The 19,732-nt window shown below is 37.6% G+C and overlaps 1 protein-coding gene and 1 long non-coding RNA gene across 3 annotated transcripts in view; one reads left to right on the forward strand and one right to left on the reverse strand.

Annotated features, from left to right (window-relative positions):
* The window catches only part of Nt5dc1 (5'-nucleotidase domain containing 1), a 96,250-nt gene extending 80,979 nt beyond the window's left edge, over positions 1-15,271 (forward strand). For both annotated transcript variants that reach the window (XM_048353945.1, XM_048353946.1), the window contains exons 8-12: positions 772-869; positions 5,923-6,041; positions 7,964-8,116; positions 10,700-10,868; positions 14,578-15,271. In XM_048353945.1, the coding sequence (XP_048209902.1) occupies positions 772-869; positions 5,923-6,041; positions 7,964-8,116; positions 10,700-10,868; positions 14,578-14,657 (619 nt within the window). In that variant the 3' untranslated portion in view covers positions 14,658-15,271. The remainder of the gene's footprint in view (positions 1-771; positions 870-5,922; positions 6,042-7,963; positions 8,117-10,699; positions 10,869-14,577) is intronic.
* LOC125357205 lies at positions 700-15,700 on the reverse strand. Its single transcript, XR_007212089.1, has 3 exons — positions 15,566-15,700; positions 2,581-2,588; positions 700-714 (listed from the first exon to the last, which is right to left on the reverse strand). It is a non-coding gene; the product is annotated as an uncharacterized LOC125357205 (long non-coding RNA).
* Positions 15,701-19,732: the final 4,032 nt, after the last annotated feature.

Genomic DNA, 19,732 nt, shown 5'->3' on the forward strand with positions numbered 1-19,732 from the left:
TCTCTATAGTCATCCAAAATGCACTACATTATAAGACTATACTAATTTTTAACATCTTCATCAATAAAGCACTCAGAAATTTTTTTAATATCTGGATGTGTTTTCATTTGTCCTCACATTTAATGAGAAAAACACAGTGTATCTGTTAAGATGATAGAGACTTCAGGAAGACAATTCCAGTGTTTATATAAAGTCAGTGCAGACCTAATTTAACTCCAGTGCCTACATCTAGTTTCATATACTTATTGATTTTCTCCAAAACTTGTCCTGTAGTTTACTGCTTTCATTTATTCAGAATTTAGAAATTTTAGCAGCCTTACTATACTGCACCTTTCAAGATAATTAGGTCTAGACAGATTTCATGGCTCCTGAGTATTTCATAGATGTTAGAGACTATGGAATCTATCACTGTGTTATCCTCAGAAGGATAGTTCAATATATAGATTCGAGGTGCTGAGTGCGTTGCTTGCTTGCTTTTTCCTTCCTTCCTTCCTTCCTTCCTTCCTTCCTTCCTTCCTTCCTTCCTTCCTTCCTTCCTTTGTAAATGATTGAATTTTTTCTCATGTTTGTACTTTAAGGAATTGTCAAAAAGACCAGTGATCCAACTACCTTTTATTCTAATGTAACATATATAAGTAAGAAAAATGTAAAGCATGAAATACTTGACCAAAACAATGCTGTTGTAAACTAGATCGGCAGAGATTAAATTTTTTTCTGTGGGTAGTTCCTAATCCCTTAAAATAAATTTATGAAAAACATTGTTGCTTTTAGAGATGATTTTGCTGACCTTTTTGATGTTGTAATTACAAATGCATTGAAGCCTGGTTTCTTCTCCCATTGTCCAAATCAGAGGCCATTCCACACACTGGGTAAGTTGTATTTTGTTTCTTTTCCTCTATATCTGTTGGCTTACAAGCAAGTGAAAAGCACTGTGTCATCTTTCCCCCAAGAGGATGGAAAAGCGGATGAACCTGTGTTCTACTCTGCCATTTTGTCCTCATTTTTTTTGCGGCGGGGGGGGGGGGGGGGGGTCTCTGTTTTGGGTACTGGGGATCAAATCCAGGATGTTGCACATGCAAGCAAGCACTTTGCTACTGAGCTACTTCCCAGCCCCTACTCTGCCATTTTATATCATAATCATTTATACATGCCAGTCTCTTTCTGTTTTTGAAAATCAAGGGCATGGACAAGGTAATCTTTAGAGTCTAGGTAAATGTTGAAGTCAGTTCCCCAGGGAATAAATACTAAGTCAGAATTGATTATTTTAGTTCTTGTGGAATTTATGTTTACTGTATAGCTACTTAGAAAAGCTTATATGTCCCGTCCCTCCTCCCCCAAAAAATCTGGATAGGGTTAAACTACAACAGATCTAAAGTCCTTTGGAGCCTTAATTTTCTGGGCTTCTGATTTAAAATATCCCAATGGAAAATACAATGAATTCAATCATTTTTAGAATTCACACAAAAATTTAGAGTACAAAAAAAGTTAGGTTACAAAAAAGATGGCTAGACTATTATGTAGCAGAGCATGGAGCAGCCCAGATTTTTTTTACATCTCTATTGCATTGTTTATTTTGTGGCTATTTCTGACTCTCAGCTACCTTTAAGATTTCTGTCAGTTTCCACTGCTAGTTTCCCTTTCCCTTTCTCTCTAGATACTGCTGTTCCCCAGCTGTTCTGTATGTGACTGTCCTTTCTTCTGTCATCCTCCAACTCTGAATGGTTGGAACTATCATCAGTACGCATGATTTCCAATTTCTTCTTTCACATCTTCTCTTTTAGACCTATAGAGGCCTCTGGCTTCTCATACCCAGAGCTCCAGTCACATAAGTGCTTGTTAACACCCCTTATTATATTCCTTTGTAATTCTCTTAGTAATTTTTCTAACAAAACACCAAATATCATCCATTCTTCAGTTCCTCAGCCCTTCACATCTTTAGCCTTTAGGGTTTGTGACCACCACCACGTTCCCACCACAGTCCTGTCACATCTGGAATGACTTGGTACAATATGAATTATGTCGTTCCTGGGTTCTGCAGTACATTTCTGCAGTACAACAGCTGAGTTCCCAGTCTCCATCCTGTCTTGTAATCCTCAAACCATTCTTCATGGCAGTTAATGTGGTTGTATGACACGAGTCATATCAGCCTTGCTATAACCTGTGGTGTGGAAATTAAATCATTGTTCCAAATGGGCAAAGGCAGAGGAGTAAATTGAAGACAAGCACAAGCGAGTTCCCTGAGATGGAAAGTGCTAGGAGCCAAGCCTCCCTGGAGTCATAGTGACCAGTGGTTGTCATGGTAACAAGGGTAGAGGGTGGGGGCTCAGTCCCTCCACCTGCAGAGACTGCCCTAAGCAAACTGCATCCTTTTGGTTGCTATCTCGAGCTCTGAGTGATGCTAAGAAGTGAAGGATCTTTGGCTCACCAAAATTATAAATTCATTGCAGTGTCACCAGAGGTACCATGTCTGTCTTGATGTCTATTTTAAATCTTCCTAAAGCTGTCAACTCCCTCCCCTCCCCCATTGTGCGAATCATGATCTGACATTTTGTCTTTTGCCCCTTCGCCTCAGCTAGTGACTCCTAGCTCTTCCACTCAGAGACTTCCTTTCCTGCAACCCTTATGGTGTTTCAGTGTTCTGAAACCAAAATTCTCTCCCGCCTAGAACTTAAACACAACCAAATGCTCATTGGCTTCCATGTGTCAAACCATTCCATGTGTTAACCATTACACTGCCTGAGCTAGCGACTTCCATTTTCTTTATCCTTTCACATCTTGACAGACATGCATCAAGTCCTGTGTAATGTACTCAGAAACAGCTCATCCCTATGCTCTTCCATTCTGCTAAGCCTTCTGACTCCTCCACTGCCTCACTTCAGGTACTTTCCATTAGCACAGACATCCATTTGACACTTGCTTTTAACTTTTTTACTATCTTTTATATTATTCACTTATTACCACTGGGCACAAAATATATTTAGTCGCACGTACACAGAATCTCAACCCCCACTTCCCCACTTGATATGGCATCTTAAGGCTAATTTCACAATCTCAAACTGCTCTCTTCATCTGTGGCAGTCTGCCTTTCCCTTTTGGGTGTTTATTAAGCCACCCTGCTGGAATGGGTTTTACTGTTCATTCAGCTGAGGTATACCCCCACCATTCTCTCTGTGTCACTGTTTTTAAGATTTTCACATACATACGAAAGCACCAAGGAATCTTGTTAAAAATGGAGATTCTGATGTAGTGGGTTCTAATGAAGCCCTAGATTTCTTCATTTCTAAATCAATATTAGGGGATTGGGAACACGATGCCTTCCTCTCCTATAACTGGTAATTTCCTACCTTACAGCAAGCACAGAAAATACCTTTCTTTACCATTCTTCTGCTACAGTTCCAGCAGAAAACAGAGCTTCCTTCTCTACACTGTTAACTGCCTTTTGCTTAGCTATCATGGAGACATTTTCTGGTGAACTTGCACTGGGATGTGAATCCTCAGGGTGGCAGCTCTGTGTCTCCAACACAATGCTGATAAACAATAAAGAATGAAAGAGATAAGAGTGTGACAACCGAAAATACTGTTGTTAATCTAAATGTGTGACTTTGCCTTGCTTATTGATTTGCTTGAATTTGTAGCAAGCAAAATTTAGCATTTGAAAGACAGAATCAAAGTTTCTAACTAAATGATGGCCTATAATATGACCCTTCTTGCTTATTCCTACCTTATGTGGTAATGTGTACATTTAATTCTATTTTGTTATTCTGAGAGCTGGGGTTGTGGCCCAATGGTAAAACATTTGCATAGTATGCACAAGATTCTGGGTTCAATCCCCTGCATCATAAAAAAGAAAAAGGAACTGAAAAATAAATTTTCTGTCATTAGTAGGTAAAGAAATGGGCTTAGCAATATGCTTAAGCATATTGAAAGACTTTTGAAAAAAATAATTACTGTTCATTTCATAGGTAACCAAATCAAAGTATTGAAAGGTACTAGCTTATTAGGAACTTACTTATTTTCCTAAGTAGTAGCATTTTTCCTTTCTAGTCCCCAACACAAACAAGTATTTTAGTGGATATCTTACTTCATTACACTTCAAGGTAGCATCTAGTGCAGAAAGTAGAAACTGGCCAAGGAAGCAGTTTGTAGACAGAGATGTTTTAGTTTGGTTTGGCCTTTTTTTTTTTTAATTTTTCTTCTTACATGGTTACTGGGTCCCAGTATTTGAGAAGCTAGGTTTCTATAAATGTTGTTTTATTTTAATAAGCAGTAGAGAGATTCCCATTGTCAGGCAGAGTAGAAATCTACATATCACAAGTGAATCTGTATTTTAAAATATTCCTATAAGGTATTTGCCTTCTAGTTTCTCTCATAACCACACTTTTTTTTTTTTTTTTTTTTTTTTGCCAGTCCTGGGGCCTAGACTGCTCAAGGCTAGCACTCTACCACTTGAGCCACAGCGCCACTTCTGGCCTTTTCTATTATGTGGTGCTGAGGAATTGAACCCAGGGCTTCATGTATACAAGGCAAGCACTCTTGCCACTAGGCCATATTCCCATCCCCCCACACTTTTTTTTTTGCACATAAGAGATTATGTACTAAATAAAGATAAGTGATCACTTTTCATGGTGTTTCTTCAAGGAATGTGCTGAATCTTCTCGTAGTTTTGATGTTAGGCTAATATTCTTCTTGAGAAGAGTGAGATTTTCTTTGGGCTCTGCAGAAATAGTAAAGAGTGTAAATATGTCTTAACCAGAAGCTTCTACTGTTGCTTTAATTATCTATAAACATGACTTTAGAACTCCTGGTTCAATACCTAAGATTATATAGAAATTCACTTCACATTATTCTGACATATTTGACCCATTTGTTGTAGAATTAATAAATTACATCCTGTTTCCGCTATACTAACCAACATTTAGGTTATAAACTACATTTCCCAGTACTATGTTGAAGATAGGTTTTCTTATACACTGAGGAGTATAATTGTAATTTTTTTACATATAGGAAATAGATTCTAGCTAAAAGGTACTACAATTGCCAGTGATGTATTTTTAATAACTAATGTGTCTTGCTTGCTTCCTATTTATAGGCCCCTTGTTTCTTCCTTATCCTACTCCATGTTGATTTATAGCAAAGCTGCTCTAGCACCCCTCAGTTCCCTTCTGCGTCCTATAGAAATTGTGGCAATTTTGTATTGTTAATGTTCACATCCTTTTGTTAAAGAATGCCCTTCTAATTACATAAGCCTCTTTTGACTTTATAAAACCACCTTAGTATATAACATATGGTTATATATCATTAGGATCCTTTTTAGGGTTACAGTAGTGAAGACCAAAAAGGTAAAAGCTAAACTTTTTTTGAAATCTGAAGTCATTTAATTAAATGTAGAAAATAGAATGATTTTTTTCCCCAATACAGTTTCTAAAGCTCTACCAAAAGCTGCTGGTCTCTACTGGTATATCATCCTTTTCATAATACTTTGCTCAATCTTCCTTCATCATTTTGCTGATGGACAGATTATCTTCAGCTCACAGCCTGTGTACGAGGAATTTAATAGCAGGAAAGATCCAGACTGAAAAGAATATCTTACCTCTGTTTCCAGCCCTGCTTCAACAGAAGATACAGAAAGTGATAACAGGAGAGGACAGCTTGCTGTGTAGTTTACAAAACTGTAAACAATTTGGCATCATTTGGTCCTTTTTCTGTTTTCTCCCCCAATCCAGGACTCTGGAAGCAATTGAGGCACCTAACATGCAAAATTAAACTTGGATTCATCAGCCTACTGATAAAAATTCTCTCACTGAATGCCAGCTTCTTCCTTTTGTACTAAGTCTGCAGCCAAGGGCATGAGTACAATCCTTCTAACTGAATGAATGCTCTCACTTGATTATAAAGTACATAATTGTCCAACTGTATTTCCAGAGAATGATGAGGAGCAGGAGGCACTGCCATGTCTGGATAAACCTGGATGGTACTCGCAAGGGAATGCTGCCCACCTTTATGATCTCCTGAAGAAAATGACAGGAAAACCTGAACCCAAGGTATTGTCGAATTGATGCAGTCTTTGATGTCCACTTACAGATACCAAAAGCTGTAAACTAAATCCATGGTTGCAAATCCATTTGGGTTATCTATGGAGGAATTATCTACTTCCCCATCTATGAAATCTCTTTATACCTTCTGCTAAAATTAGTTCTTCTCTTATTTATATAGTCTTGGTCTTTATCTATGACAGAAAAAGGTTAGGGCTGGGCTGGGAATGTGGCCTAGTGGCAAGAGTGCTTGCCTCATATACATGAAGCCCTGGGTTCGATTCCTCAGCACCACATATATAGAAAAAGCCAGAAGTGGTGCTGTGGCTCAAGTGGTAGAGTGCTCGCCTAGGGCAAAAAGAAGCCAGGGACAGTGCTCAGGCCCTGAGTCCAAGCCCCAGGACTGGCCAAAAAAAGAAAAAAGCTAGGGCTCCACACTGGGACGGCCACAAATCTAGGAAATACACAGGATTCATGTGTGATATTGAGCTACCCTGATAATGGTTCATCAAAAAAAAGCTGAAATTACAGAAAAAAAAACTGAAATTACAGTCTAGACTAAAAACACAGTAGACTTTGTAATTGTACTTGATTTCTGTACCTTTTGTCTTGAATGTAAGTTTATCTAATTTGGAGAGGGAAAGGGGAAGCATAGAAATGGTGGGACAAAGGATGAACAAATGCAGCAATGATATTCACTAGACACCATGTTGAAAATGAACTGTACAACTTGTTGGGAAGGGGGCAGGAGGGAAAAACTGGGAGAAAAAGAAGAGGTGACACTGTTACAAAAGAAATGTACCCAATACCTGACTTATATAATGTGACCCCTCTGTACATCACCTTCACAATAACAATAACAAAATACTATAAAACCAACTGTCTTAATAGGAATTGCATAAAAAGGAGAGATCGTGAGGGAGGGGAGAAACTTGGCTCTGCCATTGGCTCCCAAATCACTACCATCATCTGAGTACTTCTGAGGGCTTTAGTGGAAGTTTGACTTGGAGGCTCTAATTCTTAACCCTTTCTTAACCAAATTTCCTCATCAGTATGTTGAAGAGTATTGACATCAGTGGAACTTTACCTCTGAATATCTAAGGAGCTTTCTAGATTTCATGTGCCAAGCCACACTCTACTCTCCTGTGTTGCAGCACATGGCAAGTAGAGCCCAGAAACAGCTTTTTTGTTTTTGTTTTTGGTGGTTAATTGAAGATGAGTTTTGTCAAAGCCAGGCGCCCTTGTTTCATGCCCGTCATCCTAGCTATTCAAGAGGCTGAGAACTGAGCCAGTTGGAAGCTAGCATGGGCCAGAAAGTCCATGAGACTCTTATCTCCAATGAACTACTCAGAAAAATCTGGAAGTGGCACTGTGGCTCAAGTGGTAGAGGCTTATCCTTAAGCACAAAGAGGCTCAAGGACAGCACCAAGCCCTGAGTTCAAGCCCTGAGACTGGCCAAAAAAAAAAGAAAAGTCTCGTGGACCTTCTTGTGCCCAGGCTGACTTGAATTGTGATACTCAAATCTCAGCCTCCTGAGCTAGAATTACAGGCATGAGTCACTATATAAAATATATTATTGATTATGCATAACTCACTGTAACTAATATTTCACCCACTCTTCAATTCTAGGGTCAGGTTTAATAATACACATGTAAGTAAACACACAGGTTCACGTCTTCAGAATTTCTTATCTCATCTTCTACCTTTCTCCTACCTGCAGATGCATAGATTCTTAACATAAACCTAGAGCTCTGTAAATCAAGGTGGACAGGTCATCAGTCACCTGTGAAGTTACCCAAGAAAGTTTAAGATGTCTGGAATTTTCAGTTATCATACTCTGAAGCATGTTGAGGAATTTTCTTGTCTTCCATACAATGACCACCACTCTCAATATTTCCACACTTTAATGGAACCTGCTATCTGACTTTTAGGTAGTTTACTTCGGTGACAGTATGCATTCAGATGTGTTTCCGGCCCGTCACTATAGTAACTGGGAGACAGTCCTCATTCTAGAGGAGCTACGAGGGGAAGAAGGTGGGAAGCCTGTAGACTCGGAGCCTCTGCAGAAGAGAGGAAAATATGAGGTAATGATTCTACCAGCTCTTTCCTAGAAAGCTGAACATCCTCATACTACTTGATCCCACTAATTACTACCCTCATCATTTTATCATCTGTTTTTGAATATGTTATTGGGCTCATTCTTGGCAGGTGTTTCCAGTCAAATTGGTTATATTATCTTCTTTAGGAAAATCTGTCATGTAACTTTCTGTTTAAAGTTAAAGGCAAATTAGACAAATATGTGGGGGGTTCATAAATATGATTACCACAAACTTCAAATTCCTTATAAAAGTCATACTGCTTTATGTGTAAATTCAGTTTGTTCTTCTGTAACAAGAGAAGGCCAGACAGCACATCAAAAACAGCATCTCATAAGGGCACCAGTCTACAAAGAGAAGCAAAGAAAGTACCTAGTAGAGTCCTTTAAGGGAAAGTCTAGGCAAGAACCCCTTGTCACATTCCAAGCTGCCATGTAAATATGACATATAGCAGAGCATGACCAATTCAGAAAAGACAGATAATTCTGTAAATATCACAGAGGAAGTAGTCTCAGCATCTACATTCTCTGTAGAAAAAATATATTCTACAAATAAAAGTAAAGTATATCTACAAAATTTATTAAAGAAAACACTTTTAATATTTTTATGACTTTAAGACAGGAAATGATTTTATACATTTACATCCCAAGGACAATAATAAGTATAAAATTGATTATTGTGTTTGCATTGATATTAACTACTTATTATCCAAGTACCCATTATACTATTAACCAGTGGGCAAAAGATAGGGGAAAGAGACTTTCAGCATGCATTTAAATTGAACCTTATGGGGCTGGGAGTATGGCCTAATGTTAAGAGTGCTTGCCTTGTATTCATGAATCCCTGGGTTCAGTTCCCCAGCACCACGTATATAGAAAACAACCAGAAGTGGCCCTGTGGCTCAAGTAACAGAGTACTAGCCTTGTGCAAAAGAAGCCAGGGACAGTGCTCAAGCCCTGAGTCCAAGGCCCAGGACTGGCATAAAACTAATTCAATAAAAAAATTAAATAAATAAATAAATTGAACCTTATGAAAGTGCCATCTGTATTTTACAAGCACGCACTTTACCACTAGGCCATATTCCCAGCCCCCCATCTGTATTTTATTAAAGCTAAATATAATAAAACTAATGCTGGGACCAGGTGCCAGTGGCTCATGCCTGTAATCCTAGCTACTCGAAATGCTGAGATCTGAGAACAATAGTTCAAAGCCTGCCTGGGCAGGAAAATCTCTGACATTCTTATTTCCAGTTAACAACAAAAAGCCTGAAGTGATTTCTTTTTTTTTCCAAATAATTATTTATTTATTGTCAAATTGATGTACAGAGGGGATACAGTTTCGTATGTAAAGCAGTGAGTACATTTCTTGTTCAATTTGTTACCTCCTCCCTCGTTTTCCCACACCTCCCCCCTTCCCCTTTCCCTCTAACCCCCATGAGTTGTTCCGTTGGTTTATACCGTTGGTTTTGTAAGTATTGCTTTTGGAGTCATTTGTCTTTTTATCCTTTGTCTCTCAATTTTGATATTCCCTTTTCCTTCCTTAGTTCTAATACAAGTATATACAGTATCCAGGGTACTCAGATGAGATACAGTGATAGCACGGGCACAACCACAGGAAGGGGATACAAAAGGAACAACAAAGAAAAGCTACCATTTCACATGGCATGTTGAAAAGAAGTACAACAGTGATGTAACACTCATTTCCATAACATGGAGTTCATTTCACTTAGCATCATCCTATGTGTTCATAAGGGTATAGCTATTGGGCTCTTGTGATCCTCTGCAGTGACTAGCGTAAACCTGTACTAATTATTCCCTATGAGGAAAACCATAGAGTCCATGTTTCTTTAGGTCTGGTTCACTTCACTTAGTATAATTTTTCCAAGTCCTTCCATTTCCTTACAAATGTGACAATGTCATTCTTTCTGATAGAGGCATAAAATTCCATTGAGAGGTATACTTCTTAGGTGATTGGTTTTTTGGAGGGTTTTTCAACCAGAAACAAATACTTCTTCGTCTGGATCTACACCTGAAATGTACCCACCACTGTTTTGGAATTCTCTAAGTAAAGAGTATTCTGTGACTGACCATGTCATTGCCATACAAGTAGGCAGTAGTTCCAGTGAGTAGCTAGAAAATGCTCTTTAAAAAAATTTTTTGGAGCTTTATTTGAGTGAAAGCAATAATCATTCCAAACATAAACATACCAAATAAGACCTTAAGACTGAGTTGTTTTTAACCACGCTTTACATAGAACAATAATAATAATAAATAAATTATAGTTGCTTTATTGCAGGAAAAATTATGTTTCTACATGGCTGTTTTGGGATAATTTTCACATTATGAAAATTGATCACTTAGAAACCAGTTTCAGTAAGAGGTAAAGGCTATTTAATGATTTTTTTTAAATATGTATAATTTCCTTTCCATAGATGTAATCAGTACCCAGATTCTGCTCTTAGATCCCTACAGGGTTTTTGCATTTTGACTTAGTGAATGAAAAGAACTCTGAAATTAAATAATCACAAGTTTTATTATTATTCACAATTGTTATTCTGTTCTCTTGTTTCAGAGACCAAAAGCAAAGCCTCTAAATACTTTATCTAATAAGTGGGGTTCTTTTTTCATTGACTCAATTTCGGGACGGGAAAATTCTGAAGACTCCTTGGTTTACACATGGTCTTCTAAGAGAATCAGTACTTACAGCACAATTGCCATTCCAAGTATTGAAGCAATCGCAGGTAAGAGGAAGAGCACTAATGAAGCTTTTCTTGTTGTTGTACAGTAATGGGCCATTGAAACTAGAATTCTTTTCTTTGAAAGAAGGAAACCTTCCCATGGCATTGATAGTTTTCCTTGGGAAACGTCTTCTGTTAGAGCCAACTACAAAAGTTAGATATATTTCTAAAAGGTCTTCTTGGGGGAATGGAATCAAAATAAGAGAAATTTACCAGGATACTTAGAAGACCCAGTAAGGTAAACTTGGCTTTAAGGCTGTCTCCATCTACCTCCCACCTCTCCCCTAGGCTTCTGGTTCCAGAGAGATTACCAAGAAGGATGAATGCACTTTGAGTAACTTTGTGAAACTAATGGCATAGGAACTAGAGGAGAGGGAGAGGTTCTGCCAAAGGAAAGCCAGGCCTGGTGAACTCCTTTGGTCTATATTGAGACCTTAATGTGTTTTCCCATAGAATAAGATAGGAAAGGTATCTGCATCAGGAAATAGTCCTTAATTTTCACAGGGAGTGGGGCCCAGCTTCACATTAGCCAAGCTGATTATTCTAGATCTTAAATTATTCCCATGTACTTTTCATAAAGTGTATCACATAACAAAAAACAGCCAGGCCAGACTTATCAGTATATAAGAGCACAAAAAGAGAAATACCATGTTTCCTTTACACAAATATAGGAAAGAATAAGAAATCCATTCCAGATGTAAAAACTATAAAAAGATGGAAATTTTAGAATTAAAGTATAAAAAGAAAATCAAATGAGAGATGTAATTGGTGGGGTTAACTCAGAGTATGTATAGTAGGAAGTGAATGAATGCACTGTAAAATGGGATAAAAGGAAATGTGGAGAGACAAAAGGAAAGAAGACATGTTAAGTTGATAACATACTATGTTAAATTATGCCTTTTCTTTTGGTTTTCTTCCCTATGGTTTTACCCCTGATGTCACAGTATCTGATTTTGGTACCATGGGTATTGAATATACATTTATCAGAACTAGGGAAGGGAAGGGGAACATCAAAATGGTGAGACAAAGGGTAAAAGGCAAACCAATGCAACAGTAATACTTTACAAGAAAATATGCTGTAAACCAACAGTACAACTGGGGGGAGGAAGGGATTTGGGGAGGAGGGAAGGTGGGAGAAAAATGAGGGAGGAGGCAACAAGTTGGATAAGAAATGTACTCACTGTCTTACGTATGAAACGGTAACCCCTCTGTACATCACTTTGACAATAAAAATAAAATAACAAAAAGTGTTGATAAAGGGTAAGGAAAAGTGAATTTTCAACATTCTAGAACTTAAATATTGCTCCAAAGAACTGGAGCAATTACTCCCTTCACCCCTGCCTCCTTAGCCATACCCTCAGTACGCCACCCATTTCTTTATTCCGAATGCTTTCTTCACAGGCCTCTATGGTTTATTTGGTAGGGTCTTTGTCTTCTAACTTCTCTCAGGAAGAATAATTAACTGACTAGTAGTCAAACAAAGCTAAACAAGCTGCCACTGTTTTGTGGACATAGAGAGTTGCTCTGTTTAATTTGTTTATTTGGATGCTAAAGACACTTCCTCGACATTGAAAGTATTCATTAGTACAGAGCACACTTGGCTGTAATGCCATGCTTATGAAGAAGGTGAGTCTACCTCCCACAGAACTTCACATCTTTTTATTTTGATTCACATTTAGCACAGTTGGGTACTGCTGTATAATTTCAGATGAGAAAGATGGCTAGAAAAGTTGAGTGTGGTATGGCTTTAGAGATGTTAAAGGTAGGAACTTTATATGAATATCCTGTTAGTCTACTTTTAGTCTCAAGAGTTGTTTCATTTATGTGTATATTATATTCTTTTACCTTTCATTGTCATGTAAGAATATTCATTTTTATTCACTTCACTTAATTGCTCTCTAAATATATTCCATATATTTAGTATTGAGGTTGAATGAAAACTATTGGTGGTAAGCAAGAATTTGTTCTATGTCTTCCTTTCCAAACTTTTCTTCCAAATAGCACCTGATAGGGGTAGGGGCTGGGAATGTGGCCTAGTGGTAGAGTACTTGCCTCGCATACATGAAGCCCTGGGTTCAATTTCTCAGCACCAGATAGATAGAAAAAGCCAGAAGTGGCACTGTGGCCCAAATGGTAGAATGCTAGCCTTGAGCAAAAAGAAGCCAGAGACAGTGCTCAAGCCCTGAATTCAAGGCCCAGGACTGGCAAACAAACAAAAAAAAAATAGCACTTAACAATTACTTTCCTGTAGCAGAAACGTGGGTTTTTCTTCTTGATGATTTTCAGTTCTTTACCTAGACTTATGCTATGTGTGTGTGTGTGTGTGTGTGTGTGTGTGTGTATGTGTGTGTAGGTACATACGTATGTGTGTGTACCTGTCACTCTCACTTAGCTTGCTCACTCACATCTGGCACTCTACCATTTGAAACACACTTCTAGTCCAACATTTTACTGGCTATTTTTTTTTTGAGACAGTCACTCAGACTTTTCTCTTAAGACTGGTTTTTAACTGAGAGCCTTGGAGTCTCCGCCTTCAGAGTAGCCAGATGACAGAACATGAGCTACCAGCATCTGGCTCTATGTCTAGATTCCTTAACAATAACAGATTTTTCCTGCAAGACAGAATACCATTATTTGTTCCATGAGCAAAGAGATGAAAAGCAAACCTCATACACCTCTCTAAGACTTGATTATCTCATTGACATTTACATACCCGGAAGGCATTTTTTAGTATATTTTTATTCTCTCTAAGTAATTCTACATAGAGATCACAACTCAACATGTGAGGTCATGAGTACTACGTATCTTCATCAGTATCATCCTTTTCATCGTTTTTAAAGCTGTTATAAAAGTTAGGTATGTAACCACAAGTTAAATGGTGGTGAATTGATAAGCATTTTAATAACCTTTTCTTAAAAGTTTAATAACACTGAAATATCCATCTTAACTTTAATAAATATGTAAGACAGAGCAGAAGAAATGGTTGGTTCGGCTCTTAACCCTTATCATTTCAGAAGTTTATTAGAAATGTAAGACCTCCGTTTTAGAAACTCAGTTTCATTGATTTACTTTCCAAGCTCTTTTAAAATGCATGACCCAAAATATCTTCCAGCTGACTGAGCAGTGATGACCCACGGCCCTCAGTAATGCTGGATGTTGTTTTTCAGCACACAGTAATCCTGGCTTTTTCTGGCATCAGGAAGGCAGTGTTCTTCTTACGAACTAGAACTGTTTTTTCTCATAATGATTAACCGTCTGTGCCTTGCTAAATCTCAACAGTCATGTCTTATAAGCCATAATGCCTTCCAGTGTCATTTTCATAATACTCACTTCTTCCTGTAGCTGCATGTTGAATGACTATCATGACATGTGGTGTTATTTTGAACTATTTAGTGTTTCATTGGAGAAATTTGGAGAGGACGATCTGAAGGCTGAGTGAGAAGCCTCTAAGTGGGACTTTACTTAAATATGACAGTTAAGTTTGTAAGGAAAGACATGTTGTATAGGTGCTACCTATACAAGTGGCGAAAGAAATATTAAAATTATGAGACTAAAGATCAAGACAAGTTGTATTCAGAAACTGCTTTGTTGAGTGGCAGGCAACTCCTTTGTACAACTGAAAGATTATAAAATTTTGATTTCATTAATATTCATGAAAGCTGTTGGACACCTGCAGAGTAATCAAATTGTTTTTGTTTTTCTTCCTCTCCAGAACTACCCCTGGACTACAAATTTACAAGATTCTCTTCAAGCAATTCAAAAACAGCTGGCTACTATCCACTGGTTCGTTAGCCCTTTGGTCCATTGCACCAATGTTCTTATTCAATTGATGAGACACTTACTAAATTGTGTTTCCCAAAAAGTGAAAAACTACTATGCAGCAATTATACTGTAAAAGTTTTCAAAACTATTGTAAAATTCTTTATATGAACAAGTTTTTAATGAGAATTGATGCAGAAATTGGTATTAGCCATATATCTCCTTTTTATATAAATCATTTTAATGCCTAAAAATTTGGTTTAATCATTTTGATGCCTAACAACTCATCATATTAAAAAAATCTTGGTATTCTAGAACTAAAAAGAATATTTTTGCTATTTTCTCTAGTTAATTTTGAAATTAGAATTCACTGGGAGCATATGCGTGCTTATTTACATTTATACATATATCATCCAGTGGTTCTCAAAATATGGTCCACTTAGAGCATAGTATCACTTAGAGCTTGCTAATGCAAGTTTAAAGGTTCCACCCAAGAGTTAAGGAATGAGAAACTCTGAGACTGGCTCCTAACAATGTGTTTTAACAAGATTTTCAGGAGATTCTGAATCACACTACAGATTGAAACCCAATAGCTAGACCATGTACTTCAGAGGTTTGTTTAAATGCTCTGGATAAAAATAGCTGAGTAGGGGCTGGGGATATGGCCTAGTGGCAAGAGTGCTTGCCTCGTATACAATTCCCCAGCACCACATATACAGAAAATGGCCAGAAGTGGCGCTGTGGCTCAAATGGTAAGAGTGCTAGCCTTGAGCAAAAAGAAGCCAGGAACAGTGCTCAGGCCCTGAGTCCAAGCCCAGGACTGGCCAAAAAAAAAAAAAAAAAAATAGCTGAGTATTGCTATCTTTTATATGACCTTATATTACTTCCTTATTAGGAAGTAAGCTAATATACATCAGTTTTTTAAATGTATAACCAAGAACATTGAATCCAGGGAGATTAAATTATTTTTCCAAGCTATTGGATTTTATGCTCTTCCTATGCTTTCCAAAATAAGGAAGTAATGGAAAAGTATGGGACAGAAGTGATACTGGATGCCAGTCTCTCAACATCCTAAGACCTGTATTCTCAAGGGAATGAAAACTGGCACTTAGGTTGTAAAATAGTCTTAGATAATACAGTGGCTTGTTTCCTCCCAAAATGCTCAATAATGCTTACCAACTTGTATTCCGTAGTATTAACTTTCATCATAAGAGAGAAGGGTACAGTTACAATTTTCAGTTGAATTTTATTTTTCTCCTTAGGAAAAATGGGTGATAGAAAATTTAAAAAATTATGAAGAATGGCTTGAGGAGGTCTTAGGAGTATAATACCATGCAGGACTGTTGTACTCTGTGTGCTATGTACAGTCAGATTAGAAACATTTGTTATAAGATGTTTAGATCCCAAAAGTGATTACAGTAAATTTATGCTTTTATAAATTTGTGCTAAATTTATGCTTTAACTTCACTGTCTACAATGGACAAGAGCAGAAAACAACCTTGGTCATTACCATGAGTTTTTTTCTTGGACTGTATCAGGAATGTAACATATTGACACATCCAGTGAAAAAGCATTTTGTTAACATTTGTAAATGCTCAGATGAATCCCAAACATACCAAGGGAATAAATCTCTCAGGGTACATGAAATGTTAATAAATTTGTTTTCCCTCAAAGTTAGTAGTGTGGTTTGATATAAACCCATGTTTATTATCACTTGAAATAGCTATTTAGAATGTCAACCGAGTGGTATAATGAGCATACACAGTCAAGCTCAAGAAAGGCCAAGTGAAAGATACCTTATGTATGTGTTCAGTAAAGATTTTATTTCTGTTAAAAATAAGAGCTATTTTCCTTAGCCCTGTTTATTCTATGAATGAAAAAGTATACCTTTAATGCTTATGAACTGCTATTAATGTGAAAAGAAGCCCCAAATACAAATTAATTGTTCTTTGAAATTTTTTTGGAAAAAAAAAATCCTCTTAAACCCTAAGCTCTTAGTCCTACTTTTGCTGGCACCTGCTTCACACTTTGAGCCCAGTACCACCATAGCCTTAGCCTTTTCCATCTTACAAAAAGAGAAGTTAAGAGTTTAGTTGTTTTTTTAAGTTGCCTTCTACTTTTCTAATATGTCAGATCTGACTCTAGTAAATGGTTTTTGTTGGGCTGTAATTACGCTTTTTTTAAGTTTAATGTCATTATTTATCTTTTAAAATGCCAGTGTTGGGGCTAGGAATATGGTCTAGTGGCAAGAGTGTTTGCCTTGTATATATGAAGCCCTGGGTTTCATTCCTCAGCACCACATGTATAGAAAAAGCCTGAAGTGGTGCTGTGGCACAAGTGGTAGAGTGCTAGCCTTGAGCAAAAAGAAGCCAGGAACAGTGCTCAGGCCCTGAGTCCAAGGCCCAGGACTGGCAAAAAAAAAAAAAAAAAAAAATCATCCAAAAGTAGAATCATAAAAAATTTAAAAGAACTATTTGGAGAAATAGTCTTTATTTTTAAATGAAGATGTATAGAGGAAGAACACAGAAAACAGCTTCCAATACAACCAGTGTGGGTTTTAGTGGTAATAGAATTTTCAGTAAGAAATACCTACAATGATATTTGTAAGTTAAAATACTATTGCCGGTAAAAACTATCTTATTCATGATCCTGTACTACTATGTTTAATAGGATTCTTTCAGGGGGCGGGGGGGCTTTAGAATTTTGGGAAAAAAATAGATTCTGTGAGTACGTAATTGTATTTGTCCTTCAACGATTTGTTGTTTTTCCCACTGGGCACCTGTGGCTCATGATTATAATCCTAGCTACTCAGGAGGCTGAGACCTAAGGACCAAAACTAGCCTGGGTAACAAAGTCTGTGAGACTCTTACTACAGTTTACCACCACAAAAAAAGTAAAAGAAAAATCCAGAAGTGAAGCTGTGGTTAAAGTGATAGAGTGCCAGCCTTGAGCAAGAAAGCTCAGAGACAATGCCCAGGTTCTGAGTTCAAGCCCCAGGACCAATACACACACACACACACACACACACACACACACACACAGAGTGCCCAAAATATTATGACTGAAATATATCTACATATCACAGTTTTCTATATCTTGACATAATAGTAATATAGTAATTATACTATAATTGCTAAAGATAATGATACTACTAATAATACTAGCACTACTGATAATACTAGTTCAATAGTACTAGTTGTTGTTAGGCTGCAGTTTGGAAAGATTTGGATAACTCCTGCTTTCTCTGAAGTCCAGTACTATGGATGCCACCAGAGCTAATGACCTGAATTACTAAGCATTTTAGCCATCTAAGCAACCATTTGACCTAAATGGTCTAAAAGTTCCAGTTTGCATTAATAACGTTAAATACACAGTGAAAGTTGCTGCCCTTTGGGGCAATACTTGGTGGATTCTGCTTGCTAAGGTGCAATGTTTTGTAAACTCAGAAACCTAAAAGAGTTAGGTTTTCTTTTGTTAAGCTCAACTATCTGTTTGAAGCATTATCCCTCTTTTATTCCTGTGAATGTAATCAGAAAATGTCCTCTTTCCTACCTTTGATTTAGTGTCAGCCTCATTCTAACAGAGTTGTTCATCCTTCTCACAAATGAGCCAGCACCACTCCTTTGTGACAAATTAAGTTAGTCTGATGAAATTAGTCATTAGACTCAAGTATCTTATAGATATCTGTTAACAGCCAATTATTTCACTCCAAAAGCCCCATTCCACTTCTTTCCATTGCCTTTTCTTCCCCAGTTCTATACTCTCAATTTTATTTTTACCAGTCCTGGGGCTTGACCTCGGGGCCTGGGTGCTGTTCCTAAGCCTGTTTGTGATCAAAGCTAGTGCTATACCACTTGAACCAGAGAGCTGCTTCTGGCTTTTTCAGGGTAGTTTTATTGAAGATAAGAGTCTCACAGGGGCTGGGAATATGGCCTAAAGGTAAAGTGCTCGCCTCGTATACATGAAGCCCTGGGTTTGATTCCTCAGCACCACATGTATAGAAAAAGCCTGAAGTGGTGCTGTGGCACAAGTGGTAGAGCGCTAGCCTTGAGCAAAAAGAAGCCAAGGACAGTGCTCAGTCCCTGAGTTCAAGCCCCAGGACTGGCAAAGTCTCAGACTTTTCTGCCTGGGCTGGCTTCAAACTGCCATCCTTAGCTCTTGGCTTCCTGAGTAGCTAGGATTACTGGTGTGAGCCACTGGCGCCCGGCTTAGACCCTAACTTTCTTTAACACAGGATCTTGATATGTAACCCAAGGTGTCTATGAACTTGCCAGCCTCCAGCCTCAGTCTCCTCTGTGTAGCACCACACACAGCTTCTCAAGTTAGTCTTTATGCAGTCCACTCTCCAAACTACTTAAAGTAGTCCTCTAGTCCTCTTATCACCAGTCTTGTCATTCTGGTCAAGTCAGACCATGTTGCCCTATGAGAAGTAGTGATACAACTATAATCTTCCTGTGGCCTTTTCCAAGCTTTAATGATCTTTCAACCATTTACACAACACAGAACTTTTTATTCATTTTTATTGTGGGGAGGGAAACAAGAAATGTGTCAGTCAAATTTTATTTTTCCTTCAAGCACATAGAGAGACAAAAGTATTAGTGATTCTCATTTAGTTTGACAGTGATTCCACTAATCCTTACACTGGTTAGAAACATAGTATCAAGTACATCATTATTAGGGCAAGAGATATCAAGTAAGACAACAGTTCCTTTTTTTTCTTTTTGAGATTACTTTTACGAGACAATTTGCAAAGTCTTCAAACTCTTCACAGATCACATTCAAATTATATCTCTAAGATTAGAACTATATATAAACAAATACCAGAACAGGTTATAATCTATTTAATGAATATTCACAGAAGTCTTCATACTGCACAGGACACAAATTGCAAATTTTTTTGTACATGTTCACAATGACAAGCAGAAAGCAGGGCTGTAAACATCAATTTTGTCAGTAGGCCAAAATGGATAAACGGATTAGTAGGGTTTTTCTCACACAGTGAAACAAGGAGCATATACCATAATTTCCCACATTTATAAAGGACACTACTAGAATAATAGAGAAAACACTCAGACTAGCACTTCTGTTAATAAAATTCTACTAGTGAA

This window comes from Perognathus longimembris, chromosome 9, assembly GCF_023159225.1.
Source record: "Perognathus longimembris pacificus isolate PPM17 chromosome 9, ASM2315922v1, whole genome shotgun sequence".
In the NCBI taxonomy this organism is placed as follows: domain Eukaryota; kingdom Metazoa; phylum Chordata; class Mammalia; order Rodentia; family Heteromyidae; genus Perognathus; species Perognathus longimembris.